Raw genomic sequence first — 22,900 nt, forward strand, 5'->3', positions numbered from 1 at the left:
TTGTATTCTCTCTAATAGTCAGCAGGGAGCGACTCCTCTGGTTGCAAAAAGAAGTCTGATTGTATAGAAGTCAATAAGAAAATGACCCTACTTCTCACTTGATTTATTACCTCAGTAAACATTGCAAACATGAGTTTATGGTCTCAATCACTAGTTTTTATTTAGCAACGCCAAACTCGAGGCTTCAAAACGGCAGTCCACAAACACCTCACAATGGATGAGTCACAGTGACTACGTCCACTTCTTATTTACAGTCTATGGTCCAAACTTGGAGGGTTATCTGTACATGGTTTTTGACCTGTACATGCGGCTTCTGCTTAACCTCTTAGTATGACTTAAAGGCTTTTAATTTTTCAATTTCACTTTGTATTAACTATGGTCTTTCATTGTGTATACGTTGATATATACATGCATTCCATGCTGTGCATTCCTCTATAAAGTAGAGCCAGTTTAACATCATCGAATGACAACCGGGGGATGTTCGTTGTGGATGGGAATGATGTTCTGTTTGCAATAAAAAAAAATAACTGTGAAAAGAAAGAGAATAGGTACCTCCCATGTCCACGTCACTATAGGAAGCACAGTTTGATGTTATCTGTAGTCTGTTTTACAATGGATAACTGTTTGCACCATAGTTAAGGCGAAAAATAGGAAAGTAGGAAGATGGGAAGGAGCTGAATTAGGAGTGAAAGAGATAAAAAGAAAATTGAAGATGCAAGGAGAGAAAACATATTCAGATGAGGCAATCGTAGGAGAAAGAGAGAATGAAAAGGTCAAGAAAAAGAGGAGGAAGGTTAAAAGCGTAGGGAAGAAAGAAAGGGATGTATGCCAGATCAGGAGAGTGTGACACAGAGAGAAGGTTAAAGGGGGATAATGTAATGTCAGGTATCTGTCATGACTTCACTCATCTCTCTGGTGACAAGGTCATGAATGTAAATGGCAGATGCCTGCTTGATGTACAGAATGCAAGTTCAATGTAAAGAACATCTTTGTCTTGTCTCAGCTGTTTACTACTATCACAGTTATTGTACATTTTATTTCCATGTAGACTTGTTTTTAAATCATTAACCAAACTAAAGCTATTCATTGGTAAACAATGCATAATGCACTGCCGAAATGGGACCATTATAAGAAGACACTTTTACATTCCTTGATCCAAGGGTTTTTTTAGTCTCACATTTTTGCAAAGAAAAATGCAGCGATTCTTTCCCGTTATTCTGTCACATAGTATGCCCAGTTTATCTTCTAAATCACTTATATCCTAGACTTAAATGGTAATGGAAAACCTGTGAGCCATGTCTTAATATGAGATGTTGATGTTAGGCAAAAATATAAATAATCATTCTTAAGGCCCATTCAAATTGGATTTATTCACTGGAGTGATTTTAATCCCTTCTGGAGCACGTATGTGGGCTATTCCCCCACCCCGGTAATAATTACCACTGCAATTATCTACTGTTTTTAGGTGAACTCCTGGTCCTCTTGTAATTTAAATCCCATACGGAAAGACTTGTATTTTAAAGTGGACCTCTTCCTTTTATACTTTTTTTTCCTTTTTATCAGCTCAGTGTGAAAATGGAGTAAGTAAAATATTTTTGCTAATCTGATAGATGGACATTAAAAGTATGCAGAATTAGCTGTTGCAGTTCCTGTTTGCAGATTACCTATTGATTTACAGACAGCTATGATACTGAAGATAACTTTGAAATGTGATGATTGATGCAAGTCCTGAAGCGTTTTTTATGATCTTTAAGCGGATTTATGGACATTCATTCGCAATGGATATTTCAGATATTTATATTCCCGGCAAGTCAAACTGCATGATATCAATGTGTTTAATGTCTCTATGTTAAGATTTGACTAAGTTATGACTCGGAGGGAGTATGATTTTTGTCTCACGTTTCTCCCTTCGCGCTCCCCTGGGGGAGGCTTTAGGCTTTCTCTTTTGGCTTTGTCCTGTGGACTGTCCATGTTTATTACAGACTATATCCTGTAATTTCCTGATGGTTAAAATTTTGTCTGAAACCATGAGTGAAATTACAGAGGAGCACAGTGAATATCCCCACCTCTCCCTGTAAAGTTAATCCATGAAACCAAATTAAATCATAATTCCAGTGTACACCAGAATACTGGGATATATACTATTTAATTTGTAAATTACATTAAAAACATGAAAGGGTGAACTACGCGTTTCGCATGTGGCTTCATCAGATCTGTCTGAATGGGGCTTTAGACGCTGATATGTATAATGTGCATACATTGAAATTGGCATCCACATTATTAGTTAGGATCAGTCCTCATCTCCATCACCACTTCTTACAAAGGAGTCCAAAAGGGAAAAAATATGCACCTCTGACCCACATAAATGCTGCTAGGACTGTTGCCAGTACTTACTGTGGCACTGCTTGGAGACCTACAGGCTGTATATCGAGTAGGGTTGGCCAGATTCCCTCTAATTGGAAACTTCCTTTTAACGGATTTTGTTGTAAATGAGCATCTACAAACTGTTGTATAAATTGTAAAGCAGTCTGGAATAAATTTGAGATTAGGGGCTATATAAGTAAGATTGAATTGACTTGACAGGTGCAAGTCACTGTGTTTTGCTGTATATCAGCAGCTACCGTAACAATAGATTCAGTTTCAAACAGACAACACAGAAAAGGCATTTTTGAAATGCTGTGAAAACCGTGAGCTCTGAAATGGATAATCTGCATTCATCTTGAGCTTGCCATGTAACTGTTTGACTTCTCTCCGTGTTAAGTGAATTCACACACTAATTATTTTGCAAACACCGGCTTCTGATGAACCCTGGACTGCCTCCATTCAGCTCCTCAGATCTTCCCACACTTCTGTTCCCTTCGGAGACAGACTGAGCTGAGGAAACACACACGTAAAACCGCACTCTCTGTGTCGCTGTGTGGATCTAGTAGTGGATTAAGATCCAATCTCTGATCCATAGTAACATGACAAGACAGCACGCTGGATGAATTCTGCGCTCTGTGTGTGTGTTAGAGGGAAACCCATAAGTTTCCCACATTGCTGAAGCTTTGATTCACTGTGTGTGCATTTACAAGCGAGGCAGGACAGCTGTGTTGGAATGATAGCTACATAACTGTATTTGGTCAGTTACTGCCCTGCTCAAAGATTACATTATTATTCCTTATAATTGTTGTTTTCTCCGATCCCAAAACTGTTGCCATTCCAGTTGGTGGTCCAGGGTTAATTTATTGTATTTGGGAATAGCGTAATGGGCTTCATCTGAGTATTGTAGAACTGGGTCCATATCTTATAGATTTGAACAAATTCAGAAAGTCTGGAGGGAGACTAAAGAAACGTACACATATTTTCTTTGACTTGATTACGGTAAAGAAATCTCAATCTGCAGTTTTTACGACTTGTTTTCAGATACTGAAAGGGACCAGAAAATTAGAGATCCTGTTCATGCAGAAATGGTCCCTCTTTTTAGATTAGATGGTGAACGCTGGATGCTGTCTGATATCTAAATGGACAGATTTAACACTGGGACACCACAGGTCCCTTATTGAGTTACGCCTAGATAACAGCGCCCACAGCTCTGGTGCTGCTTTAAGTCTTAACAAGGACAGTTTTGTTGTATTTTAACAACAACAACAACAATATGATCAAATTTGACATGTATTGAATGTATTGTTTAGCCTGTGTTAAATTAATCCCTGAGAACAAATTAAAGAAAATTAAATATTGTGCTCTCTCTCTTACTTTGTATCAGGTGTTGAGTTGAGTTTTAAAACTCGGTCCCCAGATGGTCTGCTGCTCTGTGCCTTCTCTCCAGGGAATCAGGAAGAGTTCCTGGCTATTCAGCTCAAAAATGGACGCCCCTACTTTTTGTTTGATCCACAGGTATGTTACCTCTTTTTTTTTTTTTTTTTTTACCCTTTTGCAAAAGTGTCAAGTGTGAGCGCAAAGAAATGACATTTCAAAACCGATGTACATAATAATATAAATCAATCATTGCTTAATAATATATCCTCATAAAAGACAGGCCAATGGGCCATCAACAACCTGATTGGAAACAAGTGTTATCTCTGTATGTTTTACAAAGATGCAACAAAGCGGACGGTCAGGAAGATGTCAGCTTTAACCAAAATTATTATTTCTCTTCAACAGTAGGAGGGGAGTTTATGCTTTTTTTTTATTATCATTTTGATTTAGTTTCATTTGTTGAGGGACTTGCACATTTCGTCTGCTTCCGCCTATTCAGAACCATCTCCATCCAACTTGACTACTGTTAAACAAAAACACCTGTAATTTGCAGCGAGTGTACTTTTTGTTTACAGCGCCATATCTGACCAAAGGACATTCCAAAATTGAGTTTATTTTTAAGTTTACCGCTGTCCTTAGTGGCCATTTAACCCATTTTGTTTTATCATTTCATGCATCTTTTTCATCCACTGTCCCTCATTCATTTGTCTCTTTATCATTGTATTTGGCTCACTTTACGTACTTGCTCACCTTCCCCCTGTCTTTTTCTCTTTTTTTCTGATTCTGATCCACCTTTGTCTCTCTCTTTCTTTCTTCCTCCCTCTTTTGCTCCCTCTGTCTCTCTCCCATTTTCTCTCACTTGCTCTCATCTAATAAATGTGATCTGTAGCCCCTCATTGGTTTCTGTCAGGGAGAGGGGAAAAAACTTTGAAAGTGTGTCAACGTTTGAATTGGACTGCAATTAACTCATTCCCTGCAGTCACCACGCGTGAATACCAATTGCAAGCTAATTAAGCTTTGCACCCTTGCACACACACACACAGACACAGACACACACACACACACACACAGCTCTGTTTCCCTTATCCATCCATACAGACACATGTAGAGGGGTTAAAGAGTCAACGACTTAGATGATGAAAGTGATGATGGGAGATGATTACACATACTTCCATGAGGCCACCAACTAATTACACACTCAAACAAACACACACACACTTACACTTTACTTTCTCATCACTATCCAATGCTCGTTATCAAAAAGCCCTCATCAAAATGTAACCATGGGACGTATCTGTGTGTCACTGAGTAGATCCTTGCTGACTTGCAGCGTTAATGTGTCTGACTGTGGTTATGTGTACTACTAAATGTGCGATGGAGCGTATGTGTCTTCTCCAACTGGGTTGATTCCTTTGTTTAGACTAGTTTGGGGTAATTAACAGTGGGAGTGGTGTCACGGCTTATTAGTGTTCCCCTAGATACATATAGCTGGGCCCATTACTTCCCCCTATTAGCCTGTTGAGCTAGCCTTAATGGGATTACCAGTGCAGGGGGGGTAATTTAGCATGACACAGGAAAGTGATATGCTCATAAATATGTGCACATGTGAGCTGCCACACACACACACACACACACACACACACACACACACACACACACACACACACACACACACACAAAGTACATTGAAGCACATGAGACACTCAGAAACATCCCCTGTCACACATAGAAGAGATAGACCAAAGCATCGGAGTTAGCTTACTGTCACAAACTATTAAACACACATGCTGAAACGCATACACTGTTCACACTCTATTGATGAAAGGTGAGTAGTGTTTTTCTGGTGTCTGCAGTGTCTGTCACAGGCTGTAATGCTCTAGTACTCATGTAGCTCTCATCACAGACTCAAAGTTAGCTGTCACTGTCTGTTAAATACATTTGCGGGCACACAGACAAGTGGCAAACACACAAATTGTATTTTTCCTCGACCAGTCATGCATCTCGGTTCTCTCTGAGCTGACACTGGTGGCTCTTAGTGAAATCTAGAAAGCTGTAACTTTGCAATCCTCTAGCCTTTGGGGAAAAAAACATTGTAATCTTCAACAACAGATGCTAAACGTGTATACTAGAAATACTGAAAATGAACCAGAGTCTACCCACTTACAGTAATGGTGCTCCTTAAATGTGCATTTACTGTAGTAAGCCCCACAAGCTGACATGGCCCTTTAGGAGGCTACACCTCTATTGTTCCATTATTAAAGGGATTCCTCTTTGCCCCTTGCCCACTTCTTGAAAACACATACTTCAATATTTTGGTCTGCTTCAGTCTCCTATTCACCTACCAAAAATGTAGCAAACATGAACTACAGCGCCTTTCTTGTCTTTAATTAATTTAATGCAGATGTTTCTTAAACTTAAACTTGAGATGACTGCAAGTCACCAGTCAGATTCTGAAGGAGTTTTGCTCAGGCTTCTGACTTTGCCAGGGTTGACCACATTGGCAATGGGGAAGAGTCTCCATGAGCAATTGCATTCATTCGCTCAAATGTGCAGACACACACAGACACTCTTAAACACAGGCACTTTTGTTCATTCTGTCACTTACGGGTATACAGTATTATGTTCTCACACACACGCAGGGTTTTTCCTGCTTTAGCCACCTCCAATCGAAAATCACCAGCGCCTAAATGATAAGAATTGAGAATAAAAAATAGCAATGCAAATTCTCCCTGAATGTCAAACAACAGTTGAACGAGCGAAACAAACTTAAATATGATGTCTTTGACTTCCAGCAGTCAACTTCCCTCTCATCCACAGCCGACCGCTATACTTTACACGTGGCTGACGCTGGATAAGCAAACTGAGCTGCATTGTTTTGTTTTTAGCGCTAACGTGATCTCAGTTTTACCGTCCAGAGTCAGCTGTACCGGACTCTCCCAGTAGTTTTAACGGTAGTATTTAACCTCTGTTTGCAGGAAACAACATGGTGGCCTGCTCATAAACTTTCTGTTATTCCATCTAAACAATCCACCCAAATCTACTTCTTAAAACATTTGAGGCAAGAAATAAACTATGCCACTGCTGAATCTCATTTCATATCAGAACTATATTGCCTAGTTTGACAGCGCGGTCCAAGTTTCATGAGCCAGGCATGTCGCGCTGGATGGGTTCATTTGCATAAACTTTTTTTTCTTAGACTTTTTCAACTTTCTGCTAATACAGACAGTGCAGCCCCTCTCAAACCTCGTCGCAACACTCCAACCATGCATTGCACTCCATAGAAAATTAATAAAAAGCGCTGAGACGCCCTTCATCGCCGGATCTGGTGGAAATACGCCTAAACTCACTCCCCTCCCCCCTTCCAATGTTGTAATAAAATAGTTTTGTTAATTGTGGTTTCATTTACTCAAGTATAATAGATATTTTTGTCTATCAAATGGTCAGTAATAACAGGGAAATGGAAAGATTTCGGTCAAATAAGGTAACACAGACTCGATGCCTTTACTGTACGCGGACTGATCATGCTTACTGTCGTGCGTAGTCACCCCCCAAAGGCCCATTCTGAGCCAGGAAAACCCTGTGACAATAACACACACACACACACACACACACACACACACACACACACATAGATACTGTGTGCTCACATTCTTTTGCAGGCTGCCAAGTGTAGCTGGGAAAGCCGCAGGGGCAGCACTTTGGATAAGTGCTGTTTATTTGGTGTGTGTGTGTGTGTGTGTGTGTGTGTGTGTGTGTGTGTGTGTGTGTGTGTGTGTGTCCATCAGCTTCCAGTATCACATACTGTATATTAAAAAGATTTGGCATTGGGGCATTGTCACACAACAGCGGACACACACCTTAGTCGAGTGCTGTACAACTCAAGTGCAGGCTACAGTGATGACACTGCCATCTTCGGTGGGTCTTTGCTAATGCGAAGTGTGTGTTTCAATCAGCACATAATGAGTGACATGGCTTTAGCTGATACTATATGTTACCTGACAAATTGAGTGACTCCCCTGTATCCATTCAATAATGTTTATGTGTGTGTGTGTGTGTGTGTGTGTGTGTGTGTGTGTGTGTGTGTGTGTGTGTGTGTGTGTGTGTGTGTGTGTGTGTGTGTGTGTGTGTGTGTGTGTGTGTGTGTGTGTGTGTGTGTGTGTGTGTGTGTGTGTGTGTGTGTAAGAGAGACAGCATGTGTAAGTGAGAAGGGGGTTATGCTCAGACAGTTTCTGCCCAGCAAATATGTTCTGAATGCCTTGCTCTACGGCAACTCGGTAGTCGTAGAGTTGAGTGTTAGTTTCTTCCACTGTCAGTGTCTCCCAGAAAGGATTCAAACGAGTGTGTTTGTGTGTATGTGTAAAAGAGAGACAGAGAGAAAGCGATAGAGAGACTCCTCCCATGTTGTCTTGTTAAGTAGAGCTGTCTAGCAATGGCAGTAAAGATGTCAGAGGCTGATATACTCTGGCATTCATACATTTATTGATCTCATCATTAAATCTTCATCACTGTGTGTGTATCTGTGTGTGGATATATGTTGTCAGTGTGTTTGTGCGAGTGTGCCCCTACACGTTACTCCTGTTTTACTACATTACTCTTTGCCCACTTGCTAAAAGCTGATCACAACAATGATGTCATACTTAATAGGTAGCAAAAAGCCCTGTAACAACACTTTGATGATTATACGTGCATGTTCGTGTCCTTTTGAGGGTGGTGTGTGTGTGTTTGTGTGTGTGTGTATGATGTGTGTCATTGATCCTTAATGTCTAACCTTGTTCGCACAACAGAGGGATAAAGAAGCGATAATTTGAAATGTTACAAAGTAAGCGTGCTCGATTGCACTGCGATTATAAAAGTGGTCTCTTTTGAGTCAGAGGTCATAGATTTACTTTAGCGATTACTGTAAGACACATAGTGGCGAGACCTGTTGTCAGAAGATGTCTTCACAACACCAATTAATGTATATGTGTTTAAATTCTTGCCTGTAATGTGTGTTTGTGTGTGTGTGTAGGGCTCAGCGGTGGCTGTGAGTGTACAGGGTGATGGAGGGCGCCACTACAATGATGGACAATGGCACAGCATCATAGCAACAAGGCGAGGGGCCGTGGGAACAATCGTTGTAAACAATCAATACAGAGGTAACTCTCTCATATTCATACTGACCACTGTGTGTATCTGCTCAGTGTGTGGGATTGTAAATGCGAGTGCATTTGTGCTCATCTATACATGCGAGGATGTGCACCTTTGCTTGGATGTGAATAGTGTGAGACTGACATTTATGTATATACAGTGTGTGTTTCTATGTATGTAAATCCCCCACCTCCATGGAGGTATTAGTTAGGTTAATCCCAGCCACTCTTTGTCTGATGAGAAAAATAGAGCTTCGCACACATAGAAACACTCTTATGTTCCTCATTTGTTCTCAAATATGATTTCAAATATTCTCCTTCTTTCTTGGTAAATCTAGACAGAAACTGCATGAGCATAACCCTTCCCTCACTTAGTCTCACTCCTCTGCTCTCTCTCCCTCTCTTTTTGTTTGCCTTTACCCCCTGTTTACCTCCTCTCTCTTATAGCGCTTTGAGTGGTTGGAAGACTAGAAAAGCGATATATAAATGCAAGTCCATTTAAAGTGTCCTTCCCTTAATTCGAATCCCTTTTTGTTCTCTAAATGCACTGATTTTATATTTATTTTTATCCTCCCTTAACTAAATTTTTTTGCTTTGCCCCACCATATTTACGTGTAACACCACCATCCTACCTGCACCACCAACAGGAAGTGCGTCAGCTTCCAGCGGTAGCACCATTATTGGTGAGAACACAGGGATGTTCATTGGAGGGCTGCCCGAAGACTTTACTTTGCTGAGGGAGGATTCAGGTAAGTCCATCATCAGCCTCTCTCTTAAATTAGTATTATGTGTTGTTGTTTGTCATGTCTAACATTTAAATATATTTGATACATTTCTGCCGTCTGAATGTGGCTTGGCTTTTTAATTTTTTTTATATACATTATTGATTATCCAAGGAGGAAATGGTATTTTGCCAAAATTATCTCCACTTTTTTTCTGTAAGGCAGGTTAGTGCTACATCCCTGGATTACACAGGAGTTTTCTATCGTCCTCAAGTGTAATTTAGGAAGGGATAAAAACATTTTAAAGTCTCCTGGTTGAGGTGTAGTTTCACTACAACCAGACCTACTTACTGTCTTCATAAAATTTGCCATCATTCTCATATTCAGGCACTGATATGCGGTAACTTCTGGTCATTTGTATGATAAGCACCAGATGGCAATTGCCACTGACAACTTAAACTCAAAATTTATTTTTAGGCAATTTGGAAGGATGGAGTGAAAACTTTCCAAGTGACAGTTGTGGTATTTATTCTTGTCTGTCTCACCAGGTGATGCTCAGCTAGTGCGACAGGGTTTCTCTGGTTGCCTCAGAGACGTTAGTTTTAAGATGACTGACAGCCCTTCAGAGGAATGGAAATCTCTGGACTGGGCGAAAGCGACACAGAAGTTGTCAGTGTATGAAAGCTGGGAGGGATGCCCCATTCAGACTGTGGATGGAGCCCATTTTCTGGGTCATGGTAGGATATTTTGATAATAATCTAAATGGTTATAATGACTTTTTGTTAATTTACTTGTTTCACAAAGATAATGCACACTAACATTACTACATGCCCAATAAGAGGGAAATGATAGTGTACACTGTAGCACAATACTTCATACTTCAATATAGAAACATGACAGCATGCAACAAGGTATTTACATTGTAGAGAAAGGCTCTGTGGAGTGTCTTTTTTCATGAGCAAGCTGTGTTCAGATACAACTTCAAGTGGATTTTTAGTGTCCCTAATGCACTGGCAAGACCGGATATCTTAATAAGATGCTTGCTGCCGATGTTGGTGGTAATGAGGTTGTTGTTTCATGTTGATAAATATGATGATGATAAGTTAATTGGTCTCTGTGTGAAAGATCAGGTTCATCAGTGCACATTTCCTCCATTATTGCTTTCTAAAGAGGCCTGCTCATCCAACCTTTTATTTGTCTGTCACTTTTGAATATATGAAAAACATTTTAGCCAAAAACATGTCCCATTTCAAGTCAAATATGAGTCAAACTTTCTATTTGAAAAAAATATCATTTTCACAGGTCCCCAATATAGCGAAAGAAGTTTCTTTCTTTCTTTAGCGCTTAGCCTCATAATAAACTGGATGTTTTAGGTAATTATTTCCTCCTTGTTTCAGGTTACTTGGAGATGGGCAGAGATGTATTCAGTGGAGGACAGGACTTTGACATTTCTATGGATTTCAGAACAGACCAGCTCAATGCACTTTTGCTCTTTACATACAACACACAAACTGAAGACTACATGCTGGTAAGGAGCACAGACATATTTTAAATTATCGTTTATAAGGCTGAAAATACTCAAATAAAACGTTATAAATGCATGATATTAGCTTGTTATTTTTTGTTTATTGATGTTTATTTTTAGGTGGAGCTGGAAGCCGGTCTCCTGTCCGTCATTCTTGTCTCTGAAGGTCACATGACTGAACTCAGCATGTGGGTGGGGCTTAGCTACTGCGATGGAGACTGGAAACCATTTTCATTGTCAAAACGTGGCTCGCTCATTTCTGCTGAAGTCAATGACTGGGCAGAGGAGACGAGGGGAGTGGGCGAAGCAATGAGGCTGAGAGTTGATTCGCCGTTATACTTGGGGGGCGTGCCCATGGAGCTCAGGCACCCTGCTCTTGACAGCCAAAGTCACAAACACGGTGAGAACGTAGCATCAGTACTTTTACACTATCTAAATGGCAGGTGTTCGACCAAGAGGGAAGTGTCTTATTTGGTTGTGACTGGTGCAGTTTACACAGGCTGTGCAGCTAAACTGGTCAAATGTGGCATTTGCTTGTTTGTGGGCTCCTGGTTTTTGGTTTTCTTGTATTTAGTTAAACAAGTGAGAGTATAGGGCAGGGCAGCATTTAATGTACCAACCAAGAGTCATAGTGATTATACTGGCATTTGCTTGCAGTATCATATTCGATTAAAGTTTAAGTACAATTGTGAAATTGTGAAATGAGAGTGGAGGATGATGGTGCTTATTTAAACAATTTAAAATATAAAATGGAAATTTGGACAAATCTCACATTCTCCTCCCTTTTCTCCTCCGTTCTTTTCTCCCTTTTTCCTCACCTTCTTCTACTCTTTACTCCTTTCCTCTTCCACAGGCCTAGGAGGTTGCATAAGGGGTCTCACCATACGAAGTGATGAAACAAACCCTCCCGTCAGTGTTAATCTCTCGGTTGCCTCCCGCCGTTCTGTTAGAGTCTACTTAGACGGCTGTCCCACCAGTGAAATCCGGTACAACTGCAGAGGAAACGATTCAGTGTTGGTGTACAGTGGGAGGAATACACACGCCACAGATCATAGCCTACAGCCTTTCACTGGTAAAGATACACAGTGTACATTCACATAACTACACTAACACACAGACAGCGCTCACCTGAAAAGAAAGTGTGGAAGTCTGGCACACTGTCAACACTAACTTAGTAATAACATGTCAGTGATAGACCTTCCTCAGACATCAAACAAACAATACAAAGAACATGGCATTGATGCTCCATTCTCTGTTGCAACAGTCAATAAAAAACAGCATTTAATCAAAGGAGCACCCAAGTCAATCAGCAATCATGCTTATCACTAAAGAACAATTGAAAATAAGAATTATAAATGTATAAAAGTGTCTTTTGGGAGATTTTCCTAATCCAAATCGATTAGCTAATATAAGCTTACACTTGGGATATTGCTATATGCTATAAAAAATTTTGACTGACACAGAGGTGACGGCACGAGCAAACCATCCAATAAATCCAATGTAGATTTACTGTGGGTAATTGCATCACATCAAACTATGCAAATGTCCCCTATGTGCAATGCAATTAATCGAAAAGTACCAAAACCAACATTATGACCCTAACCGACCGAGTTTTAGTCATATCGATAACTAGCAAAATGATATATTAGCAAATACTTAGAAGTATTCTTAACTACTGAATATGTTAATTACATATTACTCAAATAACTATTAGTCATCATAATCCATGATTTTCTGTTTATTGTTCAGTATTAAGAATTAACAAGAGCTCCACTGTATGAGCAATCTCTTGCACAGGTGTATTTTTTTTTTTTTTTTTTTAATTATTATTTTGGGGGCATTTTTTAAGCGTTTATTGATAGGACAGTGGATAGAGTCTTGGAAAGGGGGAGAGAGAGAGATGACATGCGGAAAGGTCCACAGGCCGGATTCGAACCCAGGTCCACCGCTGCCAGGACTGAGCCTTGGCCACACATGGGCGCCCGCTCTACCGACTAGCTAGCCAGGCGCCCTTGCACGGGTGTATTTAATAACATATAATTTATTGTTACCGACAATTAGGTGATACAGAGAACATGTGATGTATCTTTCAAATACATTTTCTCTTAATGTAAGTAATCTGTTTCTCCCTTCCTGTCCCATGTGCATCCCGAACACTTCCTCCTATGTGCTAAAACACACACACACACCTTCCAAGAGTACTTGTACAGGTTTGTGGCCTTGGCTGCAGGAGGTTGGGCAGCAGGACCTTGGCAGAGAGGACGCAGCCGTAGCAAAGGTAAAACGTCTCTCATCTTTCTAGCAGTAGTTGGTGTGTGTTTCTGTGTATTATCAGACCAATAAGTTTACAGCCAGACACGATGATATCATTACAGTGATACACACTCACACTCATGTATGTCTTCACACACCCGACTCGTACAAGCGTAATTGCAGTACACAAGCACAGTACACATTGTACACAGTATCTGCTACAGCATCATTGTTTCTTTCTATCTAGCCTCTATCTGATTCACTAATAGTATGAGGGAATGATAAGGCCCACAAGTGCTCCAAAGCCTCAGGCATCAGCATGCTGTGTGTGTGAATGTGTGTGTTCCTCTTTACATGTTTGTTCAATGTGCTGTGTAATCTGTCTTGGAATTAGCATCATTTACAAAGTCACTGACAAAAGTATGTTTTTGCCCCGAATGACTGCAACTGAAACATCTTTTACTCAGATGCATTTCGGCACGCTCAGTAAATATTCCCTCCCGTTGACATTGCTCTATAGTGTTTCTCTTTGTTCTTAAGAGATTTTGGATGTAAAACCATGTTGTGAGACTTATCCAAAGCCAGTGATATTACATGTGCCTGACGGTATGAGAGATTGATAAAGCCTCTATAAAGGGCATCCCAGTAAAAGGCTGTTAACCCAGAATGGCCTGTGTGGTCCCTTGTGTAATATAAAGCCGCTCGTTAGTAGTGAACGATACACTGGTAGGTCTCAGTGTACCATGCTATGACCAGAGAGAGAGGAACGGAGGGGAGCGAGGGAGGAAGTGCTAAAAACATTAAGAACTGGGGGGGGAAAGAGGAGGATGGAGGGCTAAGAGGAAAGGTGGGAGCGAAGGATGGGCAGCAAGAATGGAAGGGTGGGAGGAGATGAGGAAAGATGCAAAGTGAGTGGGTAATGAAAGGAGGAAGAAAAGGGTTGATAACAACGGGAATACTTAAGTACAGCTGAAGTGGAGAAGGAAGGTGAGAAATTTATAAGGAGTTAATGACTGACAGGAGAAAAACAAGAAGGTCGCAGGCGATAGAGCATGATGCAGCTCCTCATTGGTGCACTATTTTATGACTTAATAATACACTCCACAATCCTGCACCAAACCAAAAAGCACAGCAGACTGGAATGAGTGAGATTAAGGAAATGAAAGATAGACGGAACATGAATTTATAAGCAGCATGTATAAACAATTTGTAAAATGAAACGATGACAGATGCACAGGAAGATGGAAGGATGGATGGAAACAGAAAATGAAAGTGGTTGCGAGGCAGAGAGACAGATAGAGAGGAAGGGAGGGAGGGAGGGAGGAAAGGAGCCGGACCGTCCTGAACTACTGAGGGTGTCAGAGAGAGAAAGAAGGGGAGTGCTACAGAGAAGGAGGGAGGCTGATTGCTGTGAAATATAGCCCAGAATGAATGGCTGGCTGTATTAAATCAGTGCTGAAAAAGTTACTACTCTCATAAATAGTATTTATGCTAATGGTGAGGTATGATTTACTGGGCCTATTAAAACACAGAGAGATGGGGGATGCTTTTTCTTTAACCTCATGTGGTCTCGACCTGTTGTTTTTGCTTTTTCTTTTTTATATATTCGCTTTTTGCTTTTATTTGATATATGTTTCTTTTGACATTTGTTCTGCCTGACCTAATTTCTTTCTTTGCTTCTTTTTTCTTTGATACTCTTACGCGCTTTATTATGTATTGCTTAGTTTAATTGTAGTATTTGATTGTTTTATTTGTTTATTTCTTACAGTTATGTATCTCTTTTCCTGATTTTATCCATCCGCAGCTTTCTTCTCTTCACAGTCTCCTCTCATCTTGACTCATTTTCTCTCTCTTCTCTCTCTCTCTCTCTCTCTCTCTCTCTCTCTCTCTCTGTAGTACCTAGGTCTGTACCACCTCCTACCACAGTGCAGAGCGTGAATGGCTTCAGTGCCAAGGTGAGCTGGGTGCCCCCGACTGGTGACATCAGAGGGCTGATTGACAGATATGAGTTGAAGGCCTACAATAAAGATCAGCCAGAAGTACCACCTATCAAAGCCACGTACCTGGCTAATGGAAATCTCACAGGTAAAACACACACAAAATATTTTTGACATGCAGTACATAAATTATATTAAATATATACATGCATTCAGTGGACAAATATGTGAAACGTGATGCCGTTGTCCTGTTAACTTATTGTAGCTGGTTTCCTGCCACCCTCTAGTGAGACCTATAAGGGCATTTTGGCCCTTGGAGAAAACACATTCACACTGCCTTTTTCACTCACTTTCCTTCGGTCTTTCATACAAACACACATACACACACTGTCCCAGGCAACCCTGTTAATGTCTCCTTGGCAAGTCCCCAGCTTTAGGAGACTGTCTCCATTTGGAACAAGACACTCAGGACTACCCCAATGATGTCATACCCTGGCATCGCTTCTTTTCTCTCTCTCTCTCTCTGTTGCTCACTTTTCGATCTTTCCTCACTTCATCTTTTATGATGATGATGATGTCTGCGTCCGCTGCTGCTATTCGTTCCTCCTCTCATCCACTCTGCCATGTCTCCAGGCAAATATGAAGATGAGCTCTCTGTCTCCGTCTTTCTCAGTGTCTCTCTCGGTGCTCCCCATTCCCTCCCTCTTTCTTTGCCAGACATTAAGTCCACCGCGATAAGGCTTCTTGTTAATTTATGATGGCCTCGACACCTGACTGCAGAATTACACCAACGGCTAAAAAACACAGAAAGCAAATGAGGGTGTAATGGCAGCGGAGTGGGGCCCTGGCCCCTAATTGAATTAAAAGACATGGGTAACAGAGAGAGAAAGAAGAGAGACAAGTACAGGGTGACTGGACACAGACGGTGAGGAGGGTTGGAGGGGGTGGAAGAGGAGAGGGGGGATGTAAAAGAGCGACTTAAGAAATACGGAAAGGAGTGGAGAGGGCAGACGGCGAGGACAAAAAACATCAGAGAGCGACAACTGAAGCTTTACAATTAGAATCGACTCTCCTTGTGTGCCAAACCCTGCAAGTTTGCTTAGCAACAGTGGCAACGAGAAACAAGTTGAGCATTTAAATTGCACTATTGAAGAAGATTGATACATACTTTAGCAACAACAGGTTCTAACTCACACTAAAGGAGACAGTAAAAGTCGTTTTGCCAGGTAAGGCGGGGTTGGCACAGAGGAATGTTAAAGGATAAGTTCACATTTTATCTTAAAACAGTATTCACATGCCCATATGTACATTGCAAAAATGCACTCTTAAGTTCAACCGAAGCTAAAATGAGGCCAAATCAAGCGGTTTTCTTTCAGAGTTACAGTCTTTTCTTTCTGTTTTCACTTCCTCTCTCTGCCTTGTCTGACATCTCTCTTCTTCTCCAGGTGTGCTGCCGGGTCTCACTCCATCCACTAGATACGTTATCACTGTAAGTGCCTGTAGTCCTGTTGGCTGCACTGAGAGTCTTCATAATGACAATGGTGATGATAATGATTTGAGATCGAGCCTCACAACCCCGGAGGAAGGTAAGGCTGTAAAGCACAAACACACACATATACACACACACAAACACACGCTCATGCATCCACACACCCATGAACAGAACTTCTGCCTTTTTCTATCCCTTAGAAGTAGCATTAATTTCTGACGGTTTCTGCATCTGGACACACACAGACACACTTCTAAAACATAGACTGAATATAAGAAGTGGACGTAGTCACCTTGACGTCACCTATTGGCTTGTGGACTGGCATTTTGAAGCCTCGTGTTCGATATTTTTGCCGTCTCCATCTTGAATTTTGCAACCAGAAGTGACACGAGAGGGTGGAGCTAAGTACAACCGAATGCTGAATAAGACATTTTTAGGCAACCAAAATGTTACAATTAACTTTCATGACCTGAAAACACACTGTGAAAGGGTTAATGTTGTAAGACGAGAATACGGACAACTCCCAGATCAGAAAACGCTGTGGTAGCAACCTCTCAATCACAAGGTAGCCATGCCCTAAAACATACCCTGCTTTATCGTTTATGTTACTCTCAATGAGACCATAATTTAGTAAGTGTACATAATGAGGTATTGAAGAGGACTTGAAATTAGTGATTGAGACCATAAACTCATGTTTTTGTTGTGTTTTCATGTTATTAGGGTCATTTTCTTATAGACTTCTATACAATCAGACTTCTTTTTGCAAACAGAGTCGTCGCCCCCTGCTGGCTATTACATAGAATGCAAGTTTAAGGCACTTCCTCATTGGTTTCACTTTTCAGCCCCCGGAGGTTGCCCACTGGTAAAACCACACTCAGAGACTCTCATCCTGTCTCCTCAATGATTTTTAGCTCTTAAGAAGAGAGAAGAAGAGACAGAGGGAGAATAAGAAGTAAGATGGCTGGATAGGACAAGGCTCAAAATGATAAGAGAATGAAGCGCATTGCAACTGAGTGAAAGGCAGATTGTACAGAGTGGCATTTTCCTTATCTGAGAGGTCATGGAGGGAAGATTACATGTATAAGGAAAGAAGAAGCGGAAGAGGAAAAGAGAGATTTTTCTTCATATGTTAGTCGCTACATTAATCTGTGTTGGACTAACTGGCCTTGTTGGGGAGATAATGTGACGGCAGGGGTCAGTGCCGAGACAGCAAAAATCAATCTGAAGTAAAAGGAAAAAAAACAGATTACTGTATTGATTCTCACTGAGCACAGAGTTAAGACACTGAACCATGTTAGGAAGACCGGAGAAAGAACTTATTTATAACTCTGCTTCGCCAACGTCTATTTTTCAAACTCACAAAACCTCATGTGGACACATTTTTTTTCTGCGCTTCTCCATGAGCACGCCAGGCACATTTTGTTCACCTTCTTCACTAGATCAAGGAACATAAAATTATAAAGTTTTCTTCTCCAGTCTCTGCAGTGTTTTGAACAGTAGTCTGAATCTGTGTCAATGTCTAGCATCATGTGAAATTAAATGAAATTAAAGGACCAGTGTGTAACAATTAGGGGGATCTATCAGCAGAAATGGTGCATAAGATTAATAAGTATGTTTTCTTCAGTGTATAATCACCTGACAATAAGAATCATTGTGTTTTTGTTACATTAGAATGAGCCCTTTCTCTGAACATAGGGAGCGGGTCACCTCTTCAAGGAGTCCGCCATGTTGCACCGCCATGTTTCTACAGTAGCACAGAACGGACAAACCAAACTCTGTTAACTTTTCCTGCTTGGGCCGGAGTCAATAACGTTACTCACTTCCATCATCGCTGCTCTCTCTCTCTTGTTTCACCACTCACTGCCCACGTACACACACTCTATGTACTGGCTCTGCTCCAAATGGCTCTACAACTGGCTCAAGAGAGGGCCATTTCCGTTTTTGCGTCAGCCACCGTAGTTCTCCTACACGTTTGGCACCATGCTTGGCACACAGGAGAGGCTTCAGTTAGTTACAATGTGCAACCTCACTGCTAGATACCGCCAGATCTTAGACATCGCTCCTTTAAGATTAAGAACATATAGAGCATTTTAAATCTGTAGCATGTGATGTCATAGAATAGGAACCTGTCTAAAATTGTGAATCACCATAGCTTATTTCATTGTTTAGTTTAAGGTACATGCTTTTATTATAGTATTATTGTAATGTTGATAATGTGCATTTTTGCTGTTAGGTAAAGACTGTTTTCCCTGTTTCAGTATATACATAATACTGTGTATTGAACATTGAATTGTTAGAAATGTGTTGGAAATAAGGATAAAATGATGTATCACTTCCATTTGCTTATACCAACCAGTATATTTGTGGTAACCTACTCCTTACAAACAAATATTTAGATTTTCCTCTAATTTCAGCTCCAGATGCTGTCTCTCCTCCAGCTGCAGTCTCATTCCCCTCAGCCCTCTATCTCACCTGGGAACCTCCAGCAAGGTAACACACAGTCTCACCTACCCTTCTCACATCCAAAGCACTTATTTTGTTGGTCAGTGTTATGTTGTTTATGTGCAAGTTGTCTTCTTCTGTCATAAAGCCTTCACTAATATGTTATTAAACAGCTCTGGCAGCAGTGAAGTGAAGATGTGTATTTTTTAATCAAACATAATGTTGTATAATAATGACAGCTGTATCTCCTTTTATTCACTATACATATTTTTTTCACCTTGAATAAAGATTCCATAATTGAACACAACAGAGAGTTTAACATCAACATAGTGAAAGTTAGATATAACATAATAATATTATCCTCATTTAACTTTTTTTGTTCCAATGATAGGCCCAATGGAGGCATTACAGAGTACCTCCTCTATCACAACAACCAAGTAGTCTACCGGGGGAAAGACCGACAACACGACATCGCTGGTAAAGAGGAGAGAGAGAGATTGTGTGTGTGTGTGTTGCAGCGTAGATGTGACTGTGTGGAGAGATGGGGCCTCGGTGTAAAGAGAAGGGGAAGAGTGAAGAAAAGCAAAATGAAGTGGGGGATTAGCATTTGAAAGAGGAAAGAGCATCTTAGTCTTTACCAAGGGAATAACACTTTGAAAAAGAGCGCTAAACACACACACACACACACGTGAAAATGAAGCAGCGGAGAAACAAAGAACACTAAACATTAGCGCACATACATACTGTACACACAATTTGCTTTGAAAGCTTTCATTAAAGAGACTTAAAGGAGGTATGAAACACATGTCTCACCACTGAGACTAGAGTGCTGCACCAGGATGTGAATAGATACACATATATGCACATACAAGACACACTCTCAATGGAACATATGCAGACATACAGTATGCACAAACACGGGAGAGACATCCTATATGGCATTTTATATGAGCAGAATAGATTAGCACTCATTTTGATTTTACACACACACATACACATACATACGGTACATATGGTTAGTAAAACATCACACTGCCCAACAGTGTATGTGTGTGTCTCCATAAGTTAATGAATGCATGAGAGCACATATCATCCATGCTGGGTTAATAATGCCGAGTGTCTGATGTTCACAGTGATTAGAAGGATTATGGACGTAGTAATTATACAGTATGTGCAAGAATAGATCGTGTTACAGAGAGTGAGATTGTCACAGTGAGACAGATGGAGAACAGTTTTGAGGCAAAGACGGACACTGAAAGAGAAACAACGAGTAAGAAGCAGAGCTAAAAGCAGACAGGGGAGTGCACAGAGGAATGATTCTGTAGAAAAGAGACAGAATTCAGATGTTGGTGGTTAAATGAGGGTTAAATCTTCTCACAATAACAAGTTAGAGAGAAACTTATTATTTATGCCTCTCTGTGTCTTGCTTTCTTGGTGTTTGTGTGTGTGTGTTTCAGGTCTTGGTGTGTATTCCACCCATGTCTTGGTACTGAGTGCATGCACTTCAGCGGGCTGCACCAACAGTTCACAAGTCACTATGCTGACCTCTCAGCTTCCTCCGGGGCCTCTACATGCACCAACTCTTACCCTGCTCGACTCACGGACTATTCTGGTGGAGTAAGTGCGCACACACACACACACACACACACACACACACACACACACACACACACGTTTACATGTGTTGTCCATCTGTAAATTAGGGATGCACCGAACTGACTTTTTCAGTCCAGATACCAATAGCGATACCTGGGCTTTGGATATCAGCCGATACAGAGAACCAATCTGATACCAGTGACCAGTGACTAGTGACTGGGATCATTCTTTTATGTTTAAGGCAACATCAGGCTTGACTTAAACATGGCTTATTTAATTTTGTAAAGCGAAATGCAACAAATAAATACAAAGATGTAAATGTACTGAAATGTTATTTATTAAAATAATGGTATCGGGGCGCTCATGTAGCTCACCTGGTAGAGCAGGCACCCCATGTACCAAGGCTGAGTCCTTACCGCAGCGGCCTGGGGTTGGATTCCGACCCGCGACCCTTTGCTGCGTGTCATCCCCTCTCTCTCTCTCCCTCTTTCACAACTATGACTGTCACTATCACACAGAGGCAAAAAGCAAAAAAAAAAAATATTTAAAAATCAATTAATTAATTAATTAATTAATAATTAATGGTATCCAACCAGATCCGCCTATTGTCACTGATACCTAATCCAGCTATAATCAGACCGATATCTGATATCAATATCAGTGTCGGTGCATCCCTAATACACATACTCTCAATGACCTTTTAGATAATAATATCAGGTCCATGCTGAGTGGGTAGGGACATACACACACATACAGAGATACACATAGCAGGGCTTATAAAGCTGCATGACACATCAGGTGTTTCATTCAATGTATATGTAAACACTGTTGACTAAAGCCATTTGATTGATTGATTTATTCTCTGGAACAGTGTGTGTGAGTCAGGTGTATGAATCTGACTGAAATACAGTGTGAGCGTGTTTGTGTTTTTTACTCACAAAACGTTTGAGCGTTCACTGTTTCAGCATCTCTGAAAAGGACAGGGTGAGAAATAAAAGTAATTCATGTAATATTCTACCATTTCATTTGTATTTCACATGTTGTGTCTGTGAAAAATACAAAGAGAGAGAGAGAGAGAGAGAGAGGGTGAGACAGAGCCAGTGACCTTCTACAGTTATGTTTACCATGCAGAATATTCTTCTGCACTTGACCTTTCACCTCTAGAGGGAGGGGACAGAGGAAGATAGATCTCTGCACTTTTTTCCATCATGCTCATGTGCAAATGTTCCTGTTTTTTGTGTGAGTATGTAAGAGTCAATCTACGTGAAAGCCATTAGTGTCCTGACTGTCACTTACAGTGGGACTCACCGCAGGAGGGCACATACACACACACACACACACACACACACACACACACACACACAAGCACACAGGCATGTCCACACACACTTAAACAATAGACAGAGGATGAATGAGAGGACGGAGAAGGAGTAATATGAAGGCACACAGTGTTTGAGGGTAAAGGCGAGTGTGTGTGTGGTTAAGATGTGATGATCTTAGTAATGATTCGATTGTCTTGAATAAGCAGTGCACATCTACACAAACACACAAGCACATCTACCTGAATGTACACTGTCGGAGCGGTTTAGTGACAAACGTTTGGGCCTCATTCATGAGTACCTTACCTTCTTATAATTTGAAAGGAGAAAAAAAGGATAATATCCAATGTCAGATTCACAAAACATGAACTGATTTCCTCTTATTTATCTCATTGCAGGATTGATCCTAATTGAATGTGTGTTAAAGGGATGCAATCTGTCGTGGGAGGAAATTGGAACAGTAGACTATATGACATATAACAGTAGAAATATGCCTCTAAAGCAAAAACAGTGCTGAAATAGAAATCAACATGTGAAAGTAATGTTTGAAAAATAAATATTATTTAAGATAGTAACTGAAATAGGTTATATTTTGTAGTTACCCAGAGTCAGATGTGTTTCTATGGAGCTACAAAACATTGTAATGATTTATGTACATCAGTTTATCAGTGGTTCTGATCACATGTACTTTTTCCTCTTACCCAGACTTTGGGAAATACAAGCATATTAACAAAATATGTTTTAGCAAAA

At 40.7% G+C, this 22,900-nt stretch overlaps 1 protein-coding gene across 1 annotated transcript in view; it reads left to right on the forward strand.

Moving 5' to 3' along the window:
• ush2a (Usher syndrome 2A (autosomal recessive, mild)) overlaps positions 1-22,900 on the forward strand; it is a 239,883-nt gene that overhangs the window by 92,526 nt on the left and 124,457 nt on the right. The window contains 13 exon segments of the mRNA XM_037752115.1: positions 3,749-3,879; positions 8,750-8,876; positions 9,515-9,616; positions 10,138-10,326; positions 10,987-11,117; positions 11,235-11,514; positions 11,968-12,186; positions 13,312-13,392; positions 15,264-15,452; positions 16,750-16,890; positions 19,208-19,283; positions 19,627-19,712; positions 20,693-20,852. Of these exon segments, the coding sequence (XP_037608043.1) occupies positions 3,749-3,879; positions 8,750-8,876; positions 9,515-9,616; positions 10,138-10,326; positions 10,987-11,117; positions 11,235-11,514; positions 11,968-12,186; positions 13,312-13,392; positions 15,264-15,452; positions 16,750-16,890; positions 19,208-19,283; positions 19,627-19,712; positions 20,693-20,852 (1,912 nt within the window).

Source organism: Sebastes umbrosus, chromosome 2, assembly GCF_015220745.1.
Source record: "Sebastes umbrosus isolate fSebUmb1 chromosome 2, fSebUmb1.pri, whole genome shotgun sequence".
In the NCBI taxonomy this organism is placed as follows: Eukaryota; Metazoa; Chordata; class Actinopteri; order Perciformes; family Sebastidae; genus Sebastes; species Sebastes umbrosus.